The 22,940-nt window shown below is 39.8% G+C and overlaps 3 protein-coding genes across 6 annotated transcripts; 1 reads left to right on the top strand and 2 right to left on the bottom strand.

Annotated features, from left to right (window-relative positions):
* Positions 1–3,165, bottom strand: LOC110599843 (rust resistance kinase Lr10). The gene is made up of 4 exons (XM_021736427.2): positions 2,433–3,165; positions 2,012–2,044; positions 1,614–1,643; positions 1–1,515 (listed from the first exon to the last, which is right to left on the bottom strand). Exons 1-4 carry the CDS (start codon positions 3,163–3,165, stop codon positions 377–379), a joined length of 1,935 nt encoding a protein of 644 aa, XP_021592119.1. The 3' UTR covers positions 1–376.
* Positions 3,166–3,510: 345 nt separating this feature from the next.
* On the top strand, positions 3,511–8,913 carry LOC110599844 (rust resistance kinase Lr10). Its single transcript, XM_021736428.2, has 3 exons — positions 3,511–4,363; positions 4,455–7,193; positions 8,521–8,913. Exons 1-2 carry the CDS (start codon positions 3,670–3,672, stop codon positions 5,567–5,569), a joined length of 1,809 nt encoding a protein of 602 aa, XP_021592120.1. The 5' UTR covers positions 3,511–3,669; the 3' UTR covers positions 5,570–7,193; positions 8,521–8,913.
* A 1,660-nt stretch (positions 8,914–10,573) lies between these two features.
* LOC110630652 (glutamate synthase [NADH], amyloplastic) lies at positions 10,574–22,430 on the bottom strand. 4 transcript variants are annotated; one of them, XM_021778166.2, is made up of 22 exons: positions 21,293–22,430; positions 21,069–21,188; positions 20,730–20,843; positions 20,488–20,640; positions 19,998–20,098; positions 19,814–19,910; positions 19,218–19,327; positions 18,980–19,083; positions 18,698–18,877; positions 18,261–18,604; positions 18,086–18,156; positions 17,523–17,992; positions 16,556–17,425; positions 16,128–16,282; positions 15,699–15,860; positions 13,955–15,547; positions 13,433–13,651; positions 13,054–13,322; positions 12,506–12,811; positions 12,098–12,365; positions 11,505–11,762; positions 10,574–11,231 (listed from the first exon to the last, which is right to left on the bottom strand). In XM_021778166.2, the coding sequence occupies exons 1-22, from the start codon at positions 21,683–21,685 to the stop codon at positions 10,944–10,946; spliced, it is 6,645 nt and encodes a 2,214-aa protein (XP_021633858.1). In that variant the 5' UTR covers positions 21,686–22,430; the 3' UTR covers positions 10,574–10,943. The 4 variants fall into 4 exon arrangements, with proteins under 4 accessions (XP_021633858.1, XP_021633859.1, XP_021633860.1 ...); XM_021778167.2 differs by lacking the exons at positions 19,998–20,098; positions 20,488–20,640; positions 20,730–20,843; positions 21,069–21,188; positions 21,293–22,430 and adding an exon at positions 19,619–19,754 and having other exon boundaries at positions 19,836–19,900; XM_021778168.2 differs by lacking the exons at positions 19,814–19,910; positions 19,998–20,098; positions 20,488–20,640; ... (1 more) ...; positions 21,069–21,188; positions 21,293–22,430 and adding an exon at positions 19,606–19,748.
* Positions 22,431–22,940: the final 510 nt, after the last annotated feature.

The following is a 22,940-nucleotide window of genomic DNA, read 5'->3' as shown; positions in this document are numbered from 1 at the left end:
GACGTGAAAAGTTATATAAGATATCCAACGAACAAAGCTCAGCCCACGGCCCAAAATAGAAAATTTATAGAGTTGAAGGGAAAGCACTGGTAAGATTGGCTGAAATTGTGATGCTGCCGCCGCCATTCCCGGTCTTTTTGCTTCGGCTTCCCAGAAAATAAAAGAAGAAACACAATGAAGCATAAGGGTACAGTGAACCAAACCCCAATTTGAACCTAAAGAAGTCTGTAGTAGCCTACCTCCCTTATTAAAACTAGCCCCCCACTACAGAAGCCAAGATTGGTTGAAGAAGCAAACTGAAGCTTTGAGAAGTGCACAGTTGAATCGTTGTTCTGAGGTGACCAGCTTCAAGCCGAAAGAAAAAGTACTAATTGATTCAATCTGAATTTATGAGTAAGCTAATTGATTCAGAAGAATCAAGTAACATAGATGATGACCATGTTTCATCTGTATTTTCTCCACTCATTATTGGTGTTTCTTCTGGATATATGGTAGGTTTGGGAGGTATCTCCAAACTTTCCAAATCTCCTTCAAGCATCTCTACAACTCTATTCATCGAAGGGCGATCACTTGGCTTCATTTGTATGCACCACAATGCTACTGTAATCATTTTCTTTGCGATTTTCTCTTCATCCTTTGTGCCATTTCTAACTGCAACTTTTCCGTCAACTACTTCGTTATATACCCAATTGGGGAAGTAGGTTTGGCTGGAATGTTCTGCCTCTGCATTCAAATTCTTCTTCTTTCCAACCATTTCCATTAACAACATTCCAAAACTATAAACATCAGCCTTGTATGAAACACCACCAATGTTTTTGTAGAACAATTCTGGTGCTATATATCCTATTGTTCCTCTTGCTGCAGTAAGAGACACTGTATTGTCGCTTGTTTTGTGAAGCTTTGCAAGCCCAAAGTCAGAAACTTTGGGAACAAAATTCTCATCGAGAAGAATATTATGAGGTTTTATGTCGAAATGTAAAATTTGCATCTCACAGCCCCGGTGTAGATAATCAATGCCATGGGCCACTCCCAGAGATATCTCATGCATTTGTTTCCAACTTAAATGTGCATGCCCTTCTCGAGAGAAAACATATTTATCAAGAGACCCATTAGGCATGAAGTCATATACAAGAGCACGTTTTGATCTCTCAGCACAAAAACCAATTAGCTGTACTACATTAACATGGTGAACCCGCCCAATTGATGCTACTTCATTGATAAAGTCTTGGCCATTAGCTTTAGACTTACCTAACATCTTTATAGCTGCAAGTCGGCCACTGCGAAGCTTTCCTTTATATACGGAGCCATAACCTCCTTCACCCAACTTATCCCTAAAGCCATTGGTCATCTTCCTAATATCAGAGTAAGAGTACCTTACTGGGGCAAAATTGTTCTGACTTTGGAGAAATTCTTCAATGCTGTCATACATTGATAAATGCCTTCTTGACCATGTATAAATCAAGAACGCCATCACACATGGAGTGCAACAGATAGATTTTGCTACTATTAGTAATCCTGTGCAGGAAAATTTTAGAAATTGTCATATTGTTGACATTGTCCCCCATTATAAGTAGTTGCAAAATTCACAATCCAAGGAATCACATAGTTCTTACCAATGATCACCAGTATCAGGTACCGGATAGCTGCAGACAGAAAAAAAAAAGTAGAGGAAAATGAAGTTGTCAGTATGATTAGGTTAAATGCAAGGAATTACAAAGCTCACTAACCATCCCATCCTATCATCCGCTAAACCAAATGTCTGCAGGGATACTGATGGTTAGCATACTGTACTATTGTCATCATGAAGACTCAGTTTCCTATTAGCGACAAAATGACCAGCTATGAACAGCTGAAGGCTGCTCATGGTTTTGGTCTTCATGCATATTGATGTGACTTATATTATATATCAAATAATTTCTGTCCATATATGCTATTTGGTATTGCTAATTAACCTCCCCAAAAGATCATTGTATAGGAAATAAACATTATGAAGCAGAGAGCGAATCCTTACATTTGAACCAGTCTCTCAAATCCTTGAAGAAATCTGCAATATTGAGAACAAAAGAATATCAGCAACCAAATGCATACAATATAGAACACCAGAGTCAGTGTTTTAGAAAATTCCTGCAGTTCATCATAAGAGATATGGCAGCTAGCAGCTTAGCATACATTTGGAATAACCACAAGTTCAGTCAAATACTCAATTATTTGGGATGTCTTTTATGTGCCAACTATTATATACACCAACTTCAATAGATCAATTTCTGGCCAGTTTCAAGCTTGCAAAGAAGTTTAAGTTTCCAGTTTCAAGGGTCTAATGAAATCAATTAGCTACAGTCCACTCAAAGAATAGAATGTGAAATTGAATATTTATAGAGATTCTGCAACAAGCAATATAATAAAAATAGAAACCAGATATAAATCTTTTGTACCTTCTGAACAGCCTCTAGGCCTATCTATGCCCCGGTCACGAAAGCAAAATTCTCGACCACTGCATATTTGACAGAATATTTCAGACCATGAGACCTCAAATCCATATGCCAGGTCATTATGGATGTCCATGAAGGAAATGTTCTTGCCAACCCTTGCAGGCAACAATGATAAAACCATCAACTCTACTCTGCAGGAGTTCTCAACATCCGTTATGCTGGTAAAATTATCCATAACATAAGAATCTTTTGCATTAATGCAAGGAGAAGTATCCACATAGAGAGGGGAATTCACTGGATTTGCACACTTCATGAACAGAATAAGCTTCGGTGGTCTCCTATTGAAATTCCACCAGGGTGTATCCAAGTCATAAGGATCTATATAGCTAAAGTTGGCTGCAGTCAAAGAATATCTTGGGAGGGAGGAGCAATTATCCTTTTGAACAGCAGCATCCACTACTCTAAGGGTCAAGTTACCGTAATTAATTGCTTGCACATAGTATTTTCCGGCATACAAGTAAAGAACCGTTTGATTGTTCTCACAAGACAATACATACTCGTAGTAGCCGCAGTTTTGTGGATCATCTTTTAATCGAAAAGGATAGCTTATATTATGGAGATTCCCACAAGAAGAAGGAGCACAGAGATGGCTAACCTGGGCATTGCAAGCTTGGAGGTAGATGATAAGAACAACAAAGGCCGAAAGACCAGAAAGGGGGAGCCTTGAAATATTCATTGGGGAAGAGAGATCTTTTGGAACTGTGGCGAGAGGAGAATTGAGCAACCCACCTTGAAATTAATGATATCCCTTATAGCAATCAAGAAGTTTGGTCAAATAGTTCATGAGGGGAAGAAATTTCAGCTCTGAAGCTGTCCAAGCCGAGACATTTATTAGCTAGAAATGCTTTGAGAGCCCATGAAGCGATGCCACTAGAAGGAAGGTCTCAGTTTCGTCAACTAATAATTAATTGAATATTTGCATTTCAAATTAATAAGCAATACTTTAATTGAATTTAAGACTTATAAAAATAAATTAAATTCTTTTTGTAAAATTTTAGGTATTTAATTGTAATTCTCCAAGGGTAAGCATGAAAAAGAAGGTAGGCGTAGCAGTCGATATAGTTGACTCTGACCAGTAGAACGCAGCAGCGAAGAACCACCGTCTCGTTCGTCACAATAAAATCCTTAGAAGTTGCAGCAAAAACTCCGGCCACAAGATCATCGAGAATTATCGTTGGAAATGAATCTCTCTTTTTTTCCCCTGTTCTTGCTAGTCGTCGTTGGCCGTGGAGTAGGCCTTGATGAGTGTCAAGAATCAAGATGTGGGAAACATGGCCCTGCAATTCGATTCCCATTCCGTCTCAAGAACAGGCAACCAGAACACTGCGGCTTTCCTGGGTTTGATCTATTTTGCACCGAGACGCAGGATACATTGCTCGAGCTGCCAACTTCAGTGAAGCTCTACATCAATACAATTGATTATGCATCTCAGGTGATTTTGACATCAGATCCAAACAATTGCCTTCCAAGACAGCTCTTAAACTTCAATTTGCTGAACTCTCCTTTCAAATTCGGAGAAAGATTCCGTTATGATTATGTATTTTTCAATTGTACGTCAATAGATAGAAAGATATACCTGTCTATGCCGTGCCTGAGTGTTCCTGGCTATGATGTTCATGCCTTTGTTACTGATGGATCCGTTACTGGCCTTGCCCTTACATCTTGTACCAAGATGTATAACCTTTCATCAGTTCCCATGGAATTCATCAGCAGAGACAATACTCTTCATTTGAACTGGTCCAGACCAGCATGTGGGTTTTGTGAATCACAAGACAAATACTGTAGATTGAAGAAGAACAGTACTACACTTGAAACTGAATGTTTTGACAAGCCAAAATCATCTAAACGCATTGGAATAAAGTTAATGGCTGCAGGTGAGCAATCTACCGATCTATCTATCTGCTCAATTGCCATTTTAAGCTTTGTTATATTGCATCTGCTAACTGGAAAATCTGCTGTATGCAGGTATAGCTCTGAGTGCCTTGTTTATTGTTCTAGGGGGCTTTGTACTCTACCGCGTCTATAGCGCAGACAAAGCGGAGAAAGAAAATCAAGCAAGGGTCAAAAAGTTTCTGCAGGATTACAAAGCTCTCAGACCCACTAGATATTCATATGCTGATATAAAGAAGATTACAAATCAATTTAAGGAAACGTTGGGGGAGGGAGCATTTGGAACAGTGTTTAAAGGGAAGCTTTCTGATGAGATCTTTGTGGCTGTAAAGATCCTCGATAATTCCACAGGAAATGGCGAAGACTTCATTAATGAAGTGGGATTAATGGGAAGAATTCATCATGTCAACGTGGTTCGCCTTGTTGGGTACTGTGCAGATGGATTTAGAAGAGCTCTAGTTTATGAGTACCTACCAAATGAATCTCTAGAGAAATTCATATTTACAGATAATGGAAAGGAGTTTCCTCTTGGATGGCAAAAGCTTCAAGATATTGCTCTAGGCATAGCCAAAGGAATTGAATATCTTCACCAAGGATGTGATCAACGAATACTTCATTTCGACATCAAGCCTCACAACATCCTGTTGGATGAAAATTTCATTCCAAAGATTTCTGATTTTGGTCTGGCCAAGTTATGTTCAAAGGATCAGAGTGCCATTTCCATGACTACAGCTCGGGGCACTATGGGCTACATTGCACCTGAAGTATTCTCCAGGAACTTTGGCAACGTGTCCTACAAGTCAGATGTTTATAGTTTTGGAATGGTCTTGATAGACATGGTGAGAGGGAGGAAAAATATAGACTTTGCAGATGGCAGCCAAGTCTACTTTCCAGAGTGGGTATACAAACGTTTGGATCAAGGAGAAGAGCTAAGAATCCAGATCAAGGAAGAGAATGACGAACAAATTGCAAAGAAACTTGTAATTGTAGGACTCTGGTGCATCCAATGGCACCCTGTGGATCGTCCCTCAATGAAAACTGTAGTTCAAATGCTGGAGGGGGAAGGAAACAAGCTAACAATGCCTCCTAATCCTTTTGCTTCTTCTGCTCCTGCAAGATTGGATGCAAATATGTTGGGGAGGCATCTTCACCACGATTTGGCTGTAATATCTGAAACAGAGGGGATATAGGTTGATGTTTCTGTTATGTATATTTTATTATTGTAATTATTTTTTATATTTTTTTTATTGGTCACTAGTGGATATTAGAGTATAAGGAACTCGAATTTAGTCATTAAAAATAATAGAAAATTCATATCTAATCTAACTTTAGAGTTTATTCAGATAAAAATAGATGAGAGAATCAAGTGGTCCATGCATAGCAAACAATCTGGCTTGTACAAGTAGAAATTATTTTCTCTAATTATAGTCCAAAATTATGCTTAAATTGATAAACATTTCATTACTCAAAGGCTAATAACTTTTAAGACAGTGAACCTCAAACGAATTGATGTTTGGAAATGGATCTCTCTTTCTTTTGCTTGTTCGTGCTGGTGCTTGGTCTGTGGAATTCCATTTTGACTTGCAAACAATCAAGTGGTCGTTCGATTCCCATGCTTAAATTATATTCCATGAAGACTGGTATGCTTGTGAGAAGTCCGTTGGAAGTCATCTCTGAATTAGAGTAATCTAATCTGGTTATTCTGAAGTAGAGTCATCTCTGAAGTAGAGTAATGATACAAGCCCATCAAGCTACAAGAAGAATGGTCATGGTATACTCAGGGTCTACGTTAGGAGGAGCAAAAGAAATACAGAGACCGTTTAATTGGCAGAATCTTCCAGAATGAAATGGGCAGAGGAGATATTTTGTGGGGACGAAAATGAGGAGGGAAGGACAGCTGCCCCTGGAAGGCCTATTTATCCAAAGAACCGTTGAGAGGAACGCATGCAGTATTTGCCTAAAAACTTTTGTTGAGAATTCAGCTATAGTGCTGGGCTGGTTATTCCAGATTTTCTTTGTCTTTATTGTAATTAGGAAGAACTGAGGGTTATTTCCTCTTTTTATTGAAGCTTATTCTGTCTCATGAATAGCTATTAATACAATTTTATCATTTCTTCCTTCATTCTTCTTGTCCCTAATTCCTAACTCTATCAAATTGTTCCGATCCTGCCGACCCTTCTTTCTGACTGAATGCCCAATACTCGAATGGATTCGCGTGTTGATGTGATAGAGAGGAATTTAAAGGCTGTCGAAGACGGGATACATCAGTTGCGTACAGATAAGGATAAGAATGATAAAGGTGACTAGGGATTCCATGATGAATTACTGCAGAATCGGCGCAAACTGGAAGTTCTTGAAGGATTCTTAACCACTCTAGTTAAAGGGAAATCAGTTGAGGGGAATGGTGATCTCCTTTCTTGTACTCCAATCAGTGGCCAAACTTCCCATAATTAGAGACCCATAACTACGGCCACTTCTCATGATCTCCAGCTTTCCGCTAAAAAGGTCAAAATGCCCGCTTTCAATAGAGAGGACCATATTGGGTGGTTGGCTCGTGCTGACCAGTATTTCCACGTTCACCATACAACTCCTGTAGTAATGAAGGTTTCTCTTGCTCTCATTTATATGGAAAGCCCGACACTATATTGATGTTATACCAACGCCATTTGAATATGTCTTGAAAACATCTTTCCCTGGAGTTGCTTCAGCGTTATGGTGTAGATTCCTTGGCCAATCCCATTGAATGGCACCGCACTTCGGCAGGAAGGATCCATTGATAGTTTTATTGATGAATTTATTGCTCGTGCTTTTCAGGTAACTAGTCTTTCTAACCAACATTATTTAGATTATTTTTTGAATGGCCTTAAACCAGAGATTCGTCTGAGAATCCGCACCCATGATACTATGGACATTCAGCCTGTCATGACTCTAGCCCGAGAAATTGAAAGAGAACTTCTCCGTCATCATCCTTGTCCACCTTCTTCACCATCTTCTGTTTCCACTACACATCGGTCGAGCTCTTCTTCCGGCCCATCACCTAACCCCATTACCACATTTCTTCCCGAAAGTCCAACCCTTCCTTATTCTGCTAATCCTCAAACCTTCGGCCTTAACTCTTCCAAATAAAATAAAAAAAATCTCTGAATCCTCTGTTACTTCCCATAGCAATTTTTCCCCTTCCACAAATACCTCTCCCAAATCATCTTCCTCCAGTGCTACTTCTACCTCTATTAATCGCAATCGCAGTATCCGCCATTACTCCCATTAGGAATTTCTAGATTTACGAGCTAAAGGACTTTGTTACAAATGTAAATAATCTTACACCCTTTGCATGACTGCCCTAATAAGACCATCCGAGCTCTCATTATGGGGATGATAAGGATATTTCTCCGAATATACCAGAACCAGATCAGTCCACCTCTCCTACAGTTGCTCTAATGGATCATGTTTTGCATGATTGCCCTAATAAGACCATCCAAGCTCTCATTATGGGGATGATAAGGACATTCCTCCGGATATACCAGAACCAGACCCGTCCACCTCTCCTACCTTTGCTTTAATGAATCATGTTTAGGAAGGTCATTTTGCCCTGGAACTTCCACTTTACTCTGTTGGCGGTATCTCAACAGATTTGTCTATGGTAGAAAAGGGAAGTACAGAAGTTTATGTTGACAATCAGGCCGCAATTTCAATTGCAAATAATCCAATGTTTCATGGCAAAACTAAGTATTTCAAGATTAAGCTGTATTTTCTAAGAGAAGTTTAAAAGAACGGTGAAGTACACTTGATGCAATGTAATTCAGAATTTCAAAGTGCTGATATTTTGATAAAATCTCTTCCGAAGGCTAGATTTGAGTATTTGAGAGGAAGACTTGGAATTTGCAGCCCCTAAACCCAAAGAGAAGTGTTGAATATTTGATTTAGGTACTGTTTGGTCAATAAGAAAATTGTAACGTGTGTTATTTTTTATTATTCTGTTGTTATGTTTTAGAAATAATCAGATATTTTGCCAAGTCTTTTGTTATTTCTTTTCCTATAAATTTTTGTAAATATATCTTTAATAAGATATCAGCCTTCAGAAGTTAAATACCTTCTTGTCTTGCAATTCTTATTTTAGTTTCTAAATCAAAATATCCAACAGGTTTTGAAGCCGGAAAGGGAATAGGATGAGTGGCTCATTGCGAGCACAAACAGCGTCGAGGCAAAGATTTTGGCTGGCAACGATTTGTAAGAAGGAGAGAAGGAAGAAGGAGGAGGAAATGCGCATTTTGTTGGAGAAGAAGTTGATTGATATGAGAAGCTATAGCTTCTTTTGAATATGTACTCCAATTGATGTCACATCAGGTTGGACCTTGGAAACCACACCCAATACGTTTCAAGTTTAAACGAAGTCAACCACAAACCACTAGCTCATCCTGCTTCAGCTTCTCCTTAATTACTGCCGCTTAAATGACAAAATGTAGTGCTCAACAATATTATATGAAAAAATGCCACCCTGAGCCATGCTGCGGAACAGGGATGATTTCGTCTTTTACTTCTTTCTTTTTTGATGCCTTTCTTCAGATTGCTGTTGTTGTTGACGACCCGAAAAGCTTACGAATCGACTCAACAACGAGTTGAAAGTGGAACCATACACCGACGCTTGTCCAGTTTAGAGCACTACCAATATTGGCATTAGTTTTACTACGGTGTCGTTTCGTTAAGTAGTACCCAAATCCAATGTTTGGGCTAAGGCTCAACGGCCACACATGCAAGTTATTCTTTTTTTTCTCTTACCTTTCTATTATTGGCTTTGACTAGATTCGAGTTCATCGCTTCTCAATTCTGAAAGATAAACTAGTAATTCATTCTTTCTGCTCTTGTAAACAAATCTATTACACTAAGAAAAAGAGAAATGAGTATTCCTTAAGTTTCTAATTTCAGCAAAACATCATATGCAGAAATAAATAATTTGCGATTTTGGTATGTCCGCTACTTAACATTTTCGATCATATTTAGCCTTTTCTCATCGCTAGGTTCCATGTCCAAAACTCAAGCTACATCAATTAGAAGACGTTCATAAGCTTCTCTTTCAGCCTAAGCGTCCGCCAAACTCTCAAGAGAGAAATATGGCATTCTGCAAGCCTGTAACATTAACATCTTTTTCTTCCTTGGTCACATTTCATGTTTCTAAACTCGGATCATTCTCCCCCATCAACACCCGACTAGATACAGTAATTTTGAAAAAAAAGCATTCAATTTCAATCATAAAAATTTTCCGACTCTAATTTAAGTCAACTAAAAATCCTCTTATTTCTAATGAGATTTCCGGCTAAATAAGATTTGGAGATGCGAATAAAGTTAAAATCAATTGAACAATAATTTCTCAACAAAATATGTAATATTTCCATAATTCTGTTCTAAATCTCTCATTTTCATTCTCCAAGCACTCAATCTGTTTTATTGCCTTTTCAAACTCAACAAATTTTATTGAAATCTCATTCTCTAGTGAAGAAACTATAGATGCACTCTCTTTCAACAACTTTAGTTTTAAAAGATTTATTTTTAATCTAATTTCATCATTAAAAGCTCTTCATCAAGGCGTAAAAGTTCAGTAACATAAATACGGGACTAGACCTGCACCTAAACAGAAGGAAGTGGAGAGTAGAGTCATGGTTAAGCATATAAAAAAATATCACTCTCTGCCGGAACTTGAAGTTTATGATGTGAGAGAAAATGTTAGAAGTAAAGTATATTCCAAATGAAAAGAAAGAGATTATTTACAAAATAATTTTCTTTCACAGTTAAAATCCGCATCAATGATTAGTCGAGAGGGACTTTGATTGATTTCAGTTAAAATTCAGAGACGATGGTAAAAATTACCCTCATTTCTGTGTTAAAGAGCTTGGTGTGGAAGAGGGAGAATGTAAACCAGTACTTGGAAACATATTCATCAATGAAAATGCACTAGGAAAGCCACTCATTGAATTGGGGATAAGCCAATTGCCCACGTCGTGATCTACGTTAAAATGCAAGTGTCAGCAAAAGTATGCAGCTTCTTCCATGAAACCGAGGAGGAATTTAGATACTTATGTACATTCTTACAACTGACCGTTTCTATATCAAACTTTATTCAAATTGAGTAGATGCAAAGGAGAAAATGAGGGGTCGGGGTAGTTTCTCTTAACCCAGAAAAAAGGGAAAAAAAATAGCAATTTAGAAACAGATAAATAGTTCCCCATATATATTTAAGAGAAGTAAAACCTGTACATTATTCCTCGGCAACGGCAACAAAATCCCACTTTCAAACACGCTGGGTCAAGCTTAATCTATAAACAAATATGATATAGAGAAAAAGAAACAGCAGAATTCTATTTCCTGGATCATCCCAACGGAAGCCACTCTTTACCGCTGCAAAACCTTCTGCCAACTCTGCTCCATAACTAAACTTTTTTAGCATCCACGCGGGTGCATATAAAGAAATGTCTACTTGTACATCATCCATATCATGATTCCGGATTTTGAGGCATGATATCAATTCAGTTTTGCTTCATTCAAAGGACTGCATGACAGTAAAACAGTTACCTACGTCATGATTGTATGCTTGCTGTCCTGCTGCCTCTTGGCAATATCGCTCTCCACAAGGTCACCTTGGTTGTCTGCGCTAATAGCAGCTTCATCTTCTCTCATGAGATATTTGTCCACCTGAGAAGCAGCTTGACGTCCTTCTGATATTGCCCAGACAACCAAGGACTGGCCACGCCTACAATCTCCAGCTGCAAAGATACCTTCCACACTGGTAGAGAAGCGGCCATACTCGGCCTTGAAGTTTGACCGATTGTCTCGCTCTAAGCCTAACTTGTCTGCCACATTCTGAAAATGTCAAATAGCAAGAGAAAAGGTGAGCACCAATCCAAGTCAAGCGGTAAATTTGGATCTGCATAATTATAAAAATCTCTTCAAGGATGAGAATCCCTCAACTTTGATATATATCATCTCATGTTGATGAGCAGAACTCAATTCATTTAGAAGCTCTCATATATGATTTTCAGAAACTGGTTTGTTGGAAATAAAGTTATCTCATTTATGATCTTGAGAAGTACATTCCATCCTAAAGAAATCCAGAAAAGAAAATAGATCACTAACCGGCTCAGGACCAAGGAACCCCATGGCTAGCAGGACAAGGTCAGCCTCAATAGTTTCCTCAGTGCCCTCAACCTCCTTAAATTGGAATTTCCCACTAGCATCCTTCTCCCAGTGGACGCGTACTAACTCAAGTCCTTTCACACGACCGTGTTCATCTCCAATGAAGCGTTTAGTCAACACCTCGAATGACCTTGGGTCTTTGCCAAACTTTGTAGAAGCTTCCTGGTGCCCATAATCTACACGAAATATGCGAGGCCACTGCAAAACCGAAGATATTAAAAACCATAAATAAGACATCTAAACCAAATGTGCCCAAACATAAATAACCATTGTTTAATAAACACGTGAAATGCAGTAGTTCCCACATTGGTTTTGCATGGTTAAACAAATATCTTCACGCAAGGAAATAATAGTCATGAAGGGCACCTTTAAGGAATCTAAAAAAATGAAGCAAATAATGTGCAAATAATGTTGAAGAATGTTTCAGCTGAAAATTCAGGACTATAAAACCTGACTTTTAACATGTTAGAAGCAAAGCAACAACATCCATCATTCTCACAAGCAGTATTTGAAACAGAAGAAAAAGCCAAAACCTGTGGCCAGGGGTTCCCAGGCGCTCTGGTGCGTGGTGGCTCCGGCAGAAGCTCTAGATTTACAATCCTACTACAACCATGCCGGATAGATGTCCCTACACAATCTGTTCCAGTGTCACCTCCACCAATGACAACTACTTTCTTGCCCTTAGCAGATATATAATTACCATCCTCTAGATTGCTGTCGAGCAAGCTTTTTGTATTTGCATGAAGAAACTCCATGGCAAAATGGACACCTGATAACTCTCGTCCTGGTACAGGAAGGTCCCTGCAGCCAAAAAAAAAAATACACATATTTTGAGATGTGAATATGCTTTGCTCTTGAAACCAAATCATTTCCTTGATCCTAAAAACAAGGATCAAGCCTTGAAATGACAAATTTCTCTAAGAGACTGCTTCATGTCTTGCCTTGGCTTTGTGGCTCCTACTGCTAGAACAATGGCATCATTCTCCTCTCGAAGCCTATCAAGGGAGTACAGATGATCAATTCCAACATTGGCATTGACCACAAAATTGATGCCTTCCTCAGCCATCAGATTAACCCGACGTTGAACTATATCCACCTTGTCGGTCTTCATGTTGGGAACTCCATACATCATGAGCCCTCCAATTCGATCAGCACGCTCATACACAGTCACTAAGTGCCCCATTCTATTTAGTTGATCGGCAGCAGCCAAGCCAGCTGGTCCACTTCCAACAATAGCAACTCTCTTCCTGCGAGCCAAAGCATACAACATCAGATGCATTTTCAAACCCAAACATCTGAAATGTATACATGTGCGTGTGTGTGTGTGTGTAAGAAAAGAAAGACAGTTCCAGGGGATAACCAACAAAAGAACAGCCATCCCAGTCGACATCAGTCTCCAGAAAATTTGGTTTTTCAAACAATAACAACCAGATTGAAGATATTGTAATTGGAAGGTATTAGAAGCCTGCATTTATACCACAGAACATACCCAGTTCTCCTAAGCGGTGGCTGTGGCACCATCCACCCTTCCTGAAAGGCCTTGTCAATGATTGCACATTCAATGCTTTTGATAGATACAGGATTCTCAATAATACCAAGAACACAAGAACCTTCACAAGGTGCAGGGCACACTCGCCCAGTGAATTCTGGGAAGTTATTTGTCTCAAGGAGCCTATCTAATGCTTCACGCCATCTATTTTGGTACACTAATTCATTGAATTCAGGTATTTTGTTTCCCAAAGGGCATCCAGAGTTCTCCTGCAACATTTTATCAAGAAGATAAGGATCAGGTGGCACTTTAGCATAAAATCAATGCAAATGATCCAAATAAAAAAATTCAAAAGAAAAGAGGATACAGCATCTCTCACCTGATGGCAGAAAGGAGTACCACAGTCCATGCAACGAGCTGACTGAGTCTTCAGAAGTGGTCCAGGTTTTGATTCCTGCATAACTTCTTTCCAGTCATTCATTCGAATGCTAGGATCCCTATATTGAACACCCGCACGCTCATAAGCAATGAAGCCTCTGTGTTTGACAGCATCATTAACCACAATAGGCCTTTCTACTGCTTCAGCAGCTTCTACCTTCTGCAAATTAAAAAAATCTCACATTAAACCATTGGATAATCCCTATGTGTTCCCACCTGCAACTTTATGCTACCTTGAACAGTTTCAAGGACCGCTGAGAATTTCTGCTCAAACATACGGAAGAATCCTAATAGCCAAAAACTAACGACAATTGTGCCTTCATGTCATTTCCATTACCAATTCAATCCCAAATTTGTGCTTTTTAAATAGACACAAGAGAAAGATTGCAAAGAATTGCTTGGCCATGAAAAGAAAGAAATGGGAACAGTATGCAGCATAACTATAATTAGAACGAGAACTTACCTGACTGGATTTCTTGTTCAAAGAGGCAGCTGCCAACTTCTTGAGCTCCTCAAAAGCATCCTTTTCCATCAACTCTGCTTCATTCAGATCTTCATTTTCTTCAACAGCAACCTCTTTTAGGGCTGCTGCTTCTTTCATGTTTGCAAGAACACGTTTGTAGTCCTTCGGGAAGACCTTGATAAATTTTGGCAGAAGAGACTCAAAATCAGCCAGTACTTCTCTAGCTAGCTGGCTGTTGGTGTGACGCTGATGTTGCTGTATCATCATTCTGAGTGTCGTAATATCCTCTTCTTCCTCAACTTTATCAAGATCTACTAGTTCAGGATTGCATCGAGAATGAAATTTTCCCTCGACATCCAGAACATAGGCAATACCTCCGCTCATACCTGCAGCAAAATTCCTGCCAGTTTTCCCAAGTACTACAACAGTCCCACCTGTCATGTACTCACATCCATGATCACCAACACCTTCTACAACTGCTCTGGCCCCTGAATTTCGTACACAGAATCTTTCAGCCGCCATCCCATTGAAATATGCCTCACCATCAGTAGCCCCATAGAGAGCTACATTGCCAATAACAATATTATCTTTTGGATCAAATAAGCTACCACTTGGAGGATAAACTACAATCTTGCCACCTGATAATCCTTTACCAACATAGTCATTGCTGTCACCCTCAAGCTCCAGGAAGATGCCAGAGCATAGAAAAGCTCCCAGACTCTGCCCTGCACTTCCATTAAGCTTGACATGGATAGTATCTGCAGGAAGCGCATTCAAGTGGTAACGTTTAGTAACTTCATGACTGAGCATTGTTCCCACAGCACGATTCACATTGCAGATTGGAGTCTCAATGTACACAGGAAGACTTTTTTCCAAAGCAGCCCTTGACAGTTCTATCAATTTATTATCCAAGGCCATGTCCAAGCCATGATCCTGCTTTTGGACACAATATTGGGCAGCTTCAGGCCGTATATCAGCAGCAGGTCTAAGTAACAGGGAGAGATCAATGTTTTCCAGCTTCTCATTGTTCTTCGTGACTTCTTTATCAACTTCAAGCATGTCTGATCGACCAACCATCTCATTAACTGTACAGAAACCAAGATCAGACATTATCTCCCTTACCTCCTCTGCTAACATAAAGAAGAAATTGATAACATGCTCAGGTTTTCCAGCAAATTTTTCCCTCAAAACTGGATCTTGAGTGGCAATGCCCACAGGGCAAGTATTCTTGTGGCATTTTCGCATCATGATGCAACCAAGTGTAATGAGGGGTGCAGTACTGAAGCCAAATTCTTCAGCACCAAGAAGTGCAGCAATGGCCACATCTCTTCCAGTTTTAAGTTGGCCATCCGTCTGAAGAACAGTGCGGCCACGAAGGTCATTCGCAACAAGTGTTTGGTGGGTCTCAGCCAAACCTAGTTCCCATGGGAGCCCAGCATTTTTTATACCAGTCCACCTAGAAGCCCCTGTACCTCCATCATGACCTGAGATCAACACATGGTCAGCGTGCCCCTTCACCACACCACTCGCGATTACCCCGACACCAGCTTCAGATACTAATTTGACACTAATTCGAGCTCCAGGATTGGCATTCTGCAAAATGAAGGAAGGACAGTGGGCAGATATGCAGTGTACAAAGTGATCTCTTGCGGAGGGGTCAAATAGTAACTAAAGACACTATAATGGCTTTGAAAGTCTACCATGCATCATACATATGAACACGTGAAGCAGTCAAAGCTCCTACCTTAAGGTCATGAATCAACTGGGCAAGGTCTTCAATTGAGTAGATGTCATGATGTGGAGGAGGACTTATAAGTCCCACACCAGCAGTAGAATTTCTGGTAACTGCAATATCCCCTATGACCTTGTGGCCAGGAAGCTCACCTCCCTCCCCAGGCTTTGCGCCCTGTGAATCAAACAAAGGAGAGCATATTTGGATCAAAGAAGTTTGATGTATCAACAAATAAATTCAATTTATATTTATCTCACCAAATGCCAAATTAGATATCAGTTAAAGGTTCAAATGCACCATGGTTGCTTAGCAACCCTGGGTCATCTGCCACAAACATAAATCCATAATTGGAACCTCTGTTCCAACAGGAATACAGGGGCCAAAAGAGAACAGACGAGCATCAACAGCAGAAACCATTAATGCATGTTATTCCAAAGATACCTGAGCCATCTTGATCTGGAGTTCATCAGCATTTGTAAGATAATAACTTGAAACTCCAAATCTCCCACTTGCAACCTGCTTGATTGCACTTCTCTTTGGATTCATTGAACCATTTGGAAGAGGCTCCATGCGAGATGGTTGTTCACCTCCCTCACCTTCAGCAACAACAAGATAAAACTCTCAAGTCATAGAAATATATGATATTGAGTGAATGAAGGGTCTAAAGCATTAAGGGAAATTATAAAACTCAAACTCAAACAAGTGATTAAAAGGAAATTTATGAAACATACAAATGTTTTTCCCTCAAAAATAAGTTAACAGACAGGAAATATAATGGACAATTAACCAAGTAGAAGATTCCTATCATACTGGTCCATAGCAACTACTAACCCGCAGAAGAATTATGAACAAGTTAAATTACAACGTACCAGTGTTTGATTTGCCTCCAATTTTATTCATAGCAATAGCAAGCGTAGAGTGTGCCTCCAAGGATATTGATCCATAGCTCATAGCTCCAGTACAGAACCGTTTAACAATTTCACTGGCTGGTTCCACTTCATCTAATGGTACTTTTACCTCTGCCTCTTTGAACTTTAAAAGCCCACGTAAATTGCAGGCTTTGTTCAACTCCTGAATGTGCCTAGAATATTCCTTATAGGCAGCCACACTATTGGCTCTAGCAGCTTCTTGAAGCTTTGCTATAGCAAGAGGATCATTCAAGTGGATTTCACCGCCCTTCCTCCAATGGTAATCCCCAGGATTGGGGAGAGCTACAGATTCAGCACTTCCAGGAGGGTAGACCCGGGTAGGAAATGCTAATTCATGCAAATGAAGTGCATCTCGAGCAAGCATCTCAAAGTTTGCTCCCTCTACTCTGCTGGGAGTTCCTGCGAAGCACTTCTCAATAACTTCTGAGGAAAGGCCCAGAGCTTCAAAAATCTGAGCACCCCTGTAGGAGGCCAAAGTTGAAATCCCCATTTTAGCAAGAACCTTCATCATTCCATAATTGCTTGCTTTGAAATACTTCTTGACTACCTCATCCTTTGAGTGGAATTCACCAGTAGCTTTTGGTGGGATCTTCCCATCAACCTGCAATCTCCAAATGGCTTCTATAGCCAAGTATGGGCATATGGCATCAGCACCAAATCCTACCAATGTACAGAAATGGTGCACTTCACGTGGTTCAGCAGATTCAACTATCAAACCTACACGGGTGCGCTCAAGCTTCTTTACCAGGTGTTGATGGACAGCACCAACAGCCAAGAGGGAGCTTACAGCGACACGGTTTGATGAGAAGGCTAGATGAAAGCATAACAAACAAGAAATTATATATTAATTTATTGTCCAGTTAAATTAATTAAGGCTAGACAAATTCAAACCACATGAATTTCTTACCTCTATCTGAAAGAACCAATAAAGTATAACCCTTGCTAATTGCATCACGTGCTTCAGCACAAATCCTTTCTAATGTCTCTTCTAATCCCTTTCTACCATGGTCCTTTGAGTAAGTTATGTCCAGGACTTTGCTTCGCCAGCCTCTGTAATTCATCTTTTTAATTGCCTCCATTTCCTCAACAGCTAAGAGAGGGCCTTTTAGTGAAAGGCGATGGCATTGTTCCTCGGTTGTTTCAGTCAGGTCACCTTCTGGTCCAATCATGCACTCCATGGAAGTGACTATCTTCTCTCTCATAGGATCAATTGGAGGGTTTGTTACTTGAGCAAACATTTGCTTGAAGTACTCAAAAGTGAGTTTTTCCCTATTAGACATAACAGCCAAGGGAGCATCATTTCCCATTGAACCAAGAGCCTCAGCCCCATCTTTTGCCATGGGAAGCAACAACATCTCCAAAGCTTCAACAGTATAACTGCATACAGTTTGACAAGTAAAATATCATATAAAATGCATGAAATATTTAAGTCGAGTTGAAAAGTTACTTGGAGCAGGTAGCTTCACATACCCAAAAGCTTTCAACGGTGCTAGTAAACCATTAATGCCCATGTTCTCCATGTTGTCATCATCATTAGATGTCTGAAATTACAAGGTTCACAACAGAATGACAATCACTAAATGTAGGGAAACAGGAAAGAGAAGGAAGTAATCACATGGAACTATCAACTATGTGCAAAACTTACAGTAACTGCTCCAGCTATAGGAGGAATAGCCAGATCAGCTACTGGAACTGAGCCAACAATATCGTTGAGTTCAATTTTTTGCCTGTTCAGCCACTCCCCATAGGGCCTTGCTAGGGAGTACTGCTGCTTCAACGCTTCATCATCTACAACTATATGGTTCTCAAAATCCACCAGAAGCATCATTCCAGGATTAAGTCTCCCTTTCCTAAGGACATCATCAGGTGGAATGTCTACAACACCAACTTCACTAGCCATAATAACCCGTCCACTTCGAGTAACATAAAATCTGCCTGGCCGCAGTCCATTACGATCCAGTGTAGCTCCCAGGTACCTACCATCCGTAACTGCAAATGACAGGCCACAAGAACAGAAGTTACAGAATAGTTTGTTGCATATAATAGAATAGAAACAGCACATATGAAATAATCAACAATTACATGAAATAAGTGCAGGCCCATCCCATGGCTCCATAAGGGCTGAGAAATATTCATACAAGGCCTTCCGATGAGGATCCATGTTCTTATCATTTTGCCAAGCTTCAGGAATCATCATCATGATAGCTTCAGGGAGGCTTCTCCCAGCTCGAACTAGAAGCTCAAGTACACCATCAAAAGACCCTAAAAGAAAAGAAATTTTGGAAATGAAGAAAGGACAATCAAGTACGCTGAGAGGCACGTTCAACCCTCAGAAAGACTGTAACTTAGTGTTTAAAAATTAACCTGAGTCGGAAGAACTAGCATCCACAATTGGTAGAAGCTTCTTCATCTCATTCTTGGACAGACCAAGCTCCTTACACTTCAATAGACCCTCACGAGCCTTCATCCTGACCAACCACACAAAATAAACTTAAACAATATTCCAAAATTGCAATAAAATAAGTGGATGGGGCATAATTATGCAAACATTGATCAAGAAAATCCAATTGAACATGACAATCTCAACTGTTTAGCAACATACCAATTCACATTGCCTCTAAGTGTATTAATTTCCCCATTATGGCCCAAGACACGCATAGGCTGAGCACGATCCCAGCTAGGAAATGTATTTGTAGAAAATCGAGAGTGTATCTGCAGCCAAAAAGAATCAAGATAGTCACTTAACAATTCAATACACTGAATTAAAGTGCAATTAGTCCAAAAACAACACAACATTATACCGATTCAAGGCACTTGAACAGACCTTGTATCAAGGTGCCAAAAAATAAGCATGCAAACCCTAAGCTCCTCTACTAAACAAATTCTCCTTTCAACCACCAACCAGAAATTTCCACCTCAAACAACTGATCATAGATCACTGCAGTAATTTTCTGCTAACATGATTTACTTTTGACAATGAGGTTCCTTACCAACTCAACTCACCCAAGGCTTCCAATCCAGCATCCAAATTCAAATAGTATTCAAGGGAGTGGAAGAACTTAAGAGATCATTCAAAACTTCAATGCCTCAGAAGTCATTCCTCAACCTTGCATATCTTCAGTTACTGATGATTGCCATGCTGTTTGTTGAAATATGAGTTAGTGGAGAAGAAGTTAAGTGAATGAATAATATATTTACCAGGGCCATGTAGCTCGTAAACCTTTCATTGCCAAGATCTGCATAATAGTACTCCTTCAACTGAATGGGCTTCAACTGACCCTTGTAGACAACAGTCCTGCATGTAGCAGCAATATATCCACAATAAATGCACTAAGACAATATATGTCCTGAAACAAGCCATGCACATTTCTGAAGTACAAACCTCGAGGAAAGAGAACATATATAGAAATCCCTAACACCACCATGCTGAAGGTTCAACGCAGCTCGGATAGCCACCATCGAAACTCTTCTTAATATGTACATCTGCAAAGCAGAAAAAGGAAGCACCACTAGTGGAATTGGAGTACTTGAGATAATAAAAATAAAATACTATTGTTAGATGGACACAAAAGGTGAGGGGAATTACAAAACTTCAGCTGATTCGCCTTGTACAGATCACTTTATCTCTCCTCTTTTTTTTTTTTAAAAGCTAGAATCACTCCGTCCAACATTTAGAATTACTTTGCTACATTAATTACTTCTTTTGCTAGATATTACCGACACATTTTTTCCAAATGTCTATACGCATATATAGTTTCCCCGAGTTGTTGTTGGATTACCAAGCAAGAGCAGATATTATACGATCATAAACTAATGCCAAAGCATCTTTCGTCTCAATTTGAAATCTTGTGAAGTCAGAGATATAGAAGTACCTGTTGTTCCAAATCAGCTTTTGACCTAGGACTAGGTGTGAGGAACACTTGCTCAACCACAGGTTCAGTCTGCAAAGCAGACTTGCCCAATCCAGAGTTGTCTGTTGGTACTTGACGCCAGCCAAGGACTGTATGCCCAAGAGACTCCGCAACCTTTTACCGGGGAAAAAATGACCAACACTCTCAAAAGATTCAAGTAGAGAGGGCAAATACTGTTGCATTAATTTGGTCTCAAATTTTACCTTAGCAAACACATTTTTGCTTTCTTCCCTTCGGCTGTCCGATGTGGGCAAAAAGAACATGCCAACTGCATATTCCCCAGGTGGCGGCAGCTCAAACCCCATATCCTTAGCAACCTGTCAGAGGAAATTCAACGAAAATCATCACCTCCATTTATGCCAAATACCATAAAACCAAGTGGCAATATCAATTTGATCTTTTCTCCGTTAAACACAAAACGCAAATTTCCATTTCGAAAAGCCTGAATATTTTTAAAAACTCATATTAGGAATCATTTAATTTTAAAAAGAAAAAACTAGTATCTCGGCAAAAATAAGTTGAAAAATTAACATTAAAGATACCTCCTTGTAAAAGTGGTGAGGAAGCGCCACAAGAATCCCAGCTCCATCACCGGTATTCGTTTCACACCCACATGCACCTCTATGCGACATGCGTATCAACATCTCCAGCGCATCTGTCACCTGCAACAAGAAAAGCATGCCTTCAAAACATTAATCGAAATCAACCTGGTCTATATCTACGACATAATACATATTTTCTTTGCATGTCTTTGTAAAATACTCACAGTTTTGCGGCTGCTTTCACCGGATAACTGAGCCACGAATCCGACCCCACACGAGTCCTTATCAAATGACGGATCATAAAGACCTAGGGGTTTCTCCGGCACTCCGGACAATGCGGAACGAACCACGACTCGGAGCTTTGGTGACTTTCCGGGCCCATCCGATTGCCATAAATGAAGCCTCTCCGTTCCAAGAGCCCGCAGTTTGGTCCCAAAAAACTTTTTATCCAGCACCGTCGATTTATAGGCGACGGAGCATCGGGCAGTTCTGTTATCATTCCGGCGAGATAAGGGAGCAATAACATTTAATTTAGGCGAAAATGAGGGTTTACTGACGGTTGAAAGAGAACAGGCGTTAGCTCCGGGCTCAAGGAGAGAGTTGGATTGCAACGACATGATTGACGAAGCAGGGAGTCACAAATGCTCAGTTTTTTTTTTCCTTGTTTTTCTTGTTTCAAAATCACATAGATAAAATCCCCAAAAAGCAGCGAACTTGATGGGTTTGGTTTGAACCACCTTTCCTTTGGCTTATAGAAATTTGTTTCTATCTACCAGAATACTCTTTTTGAGCTCTGTATGTCAAATTCCAGCAGAAATTTAACGCAAGAGTTTTCAGATCCAGCAGCCTTATGTGAAGGATCTGAAAGATATATCTATTCGTCAATAGCTTTTAGGAGATTTTTAAGCGATTCAGGGCCTTCACAACCAAATCTAGATATTTTGATCCCAAAACATAATTAAGAGAATATCAGATTGATTTTGAGGGGGAAAACTCAGGGATCTTAAACCAGAATATGGATAAAGATAAAATTCTAAATGTATATATATATATATAAATAAATAAATGTATGTGAGCCGAATTTCTAGGATGTTACAAAAGACTACTCAAAAGAAAATCTCCTCCTGTATCGAGGAGACGGATTTTACGAGATCCAGCATTGAAGAACCCAAAGGAAACAATCAAGGCAGCCAAAAGAGTGAGCAGGGAAATGAAAGTATTAACTCTTATGAACAGGAAGAGAAGGGGGACAAGGGCGGCGGATGAAAGCGAGAGGCAGAGCAGCTGCTAAGCGAGGGCGTACTCTCTATGGTTGCATGTAGCGTTCAATGGAGGAAGAGAGATTTTATAGAGGGGGAGAAAGGAGCAGAGAGTGCATGAGAGAGAGAGAGACAGAGAGAGAGAGGGGGGCAAAGGGCAAATGGGGACCACAAGGGTTTTTGCCATTTTTTTCTTCAGAATCCGAGATCCGCAATCTCACCACCGTAGACCAACCATGCCAATCGCCTAAGTGAGTCGACAGCTCAAGGATTATTAGAGTTGCCACGTGTGCAAAGGGTCTATGCGGCACGCTACAGCCGCTTATGGCGGGTCCCACACACTCACCTGCCACCTCGCCGGTCTGCCGTTTTGAGCCTGTTTACCCCAAACCGGCAGACCGCACTTTAGGCTCGGTTCCGAGCCTAAAGTTTTAAGTTTGAAAATTTTATGAGAGTAATTTACAAGTTAACTTTAAATTTACAAAAAAATTATCACACCTTAATATTTTGTTTAAATAAGAAATAAATTAATCTTACCTGTTTAGTAGCATAGTTATTTTTATTAAATTTATTGTTATAAATTTAATACTATACCAGTTTATGTTATAATTTA

This window comes from Manihot esculenta, chromosome 14 (genome assembly GCF_001659605.2).
Source record: "Manihot esculenta cultivar AM560-2 chromosome 14, M.esculenta_v8, whole genome shotgun sequence".
NCBI lineage: Eukaryota > Viridiplantae > Streptophyta > Magnoliopsida > Malpighiales > Euphorbiaceae > Manihot > Manihot esculenta.
The sequence above is the reverse complement of the archived record's forward strand: the minus strand, read 5'-3'. Positions and strand labels throughout refer to the sequence as shown.

Excerpts from the sequence above, each read along its gene's own strand:
- LOC110630652 (XM_021778166.2), bottom strand. The coding sequence starts at position 21,685 with ATGTCGTTGCAATCCAACTCTCTCCTTGAGCCCGGAGCTAACGCCTGT. Across the intron at positions 21,189-21,292 it reads GTGAAAGCAGCCGCAAAACT|GTGACAGATGCGCTGGAGAT; the intron begins GTGAGTATTTTA and ends TTCTTGTTGCAG. Across the intron at positions 11,763-12,097 it reads CTGGGAACCCCTGGCCACAG|TGGCCTCGCATATTTCGTGT; the intron begins GTTTTGGCTTTT and ends TCGGTTTTGCAG.
- LOC110599844 (XM_021736428.2), top strand. The coding sequence starts at position 3,670 with ATGAATCTCTCTTTTTTTCCCCTGTTCTTGCTAGTCGTCGTTGGCCGT. Across the intron at positions 4,364-4,454 it reads AATAAAGTTAATGGCTGCAG|GTATAGCTCTGAGTGCCTTG; the intron begins GTGAGCAATCTA and ends TGCTGTATGCAG.
- LOC110599843 (XM_021736427.2), bottom strand. The coding sequence starts at position 3,165 with ATGAATATTTCAAGGCTCCCCCTTTCTGGTCTTTCGGCCTTTGTTGTT. Across the intron at positions 2,045-2,432 it reads GCCTAGAGGCTGTTCAGAAG|ATTTCTTCAAGGATTTGAGA; the intron begins GTACAAAAGATT and ends TCAATATTGCAG. Across the intron at positions 1,516-1,613 it reads CCTGATACTGGTGATCATTG|GATTACTAATAGTAGCAAAA; the intron begins GTAAGAACTATG and ends TTTCCTGCACAG.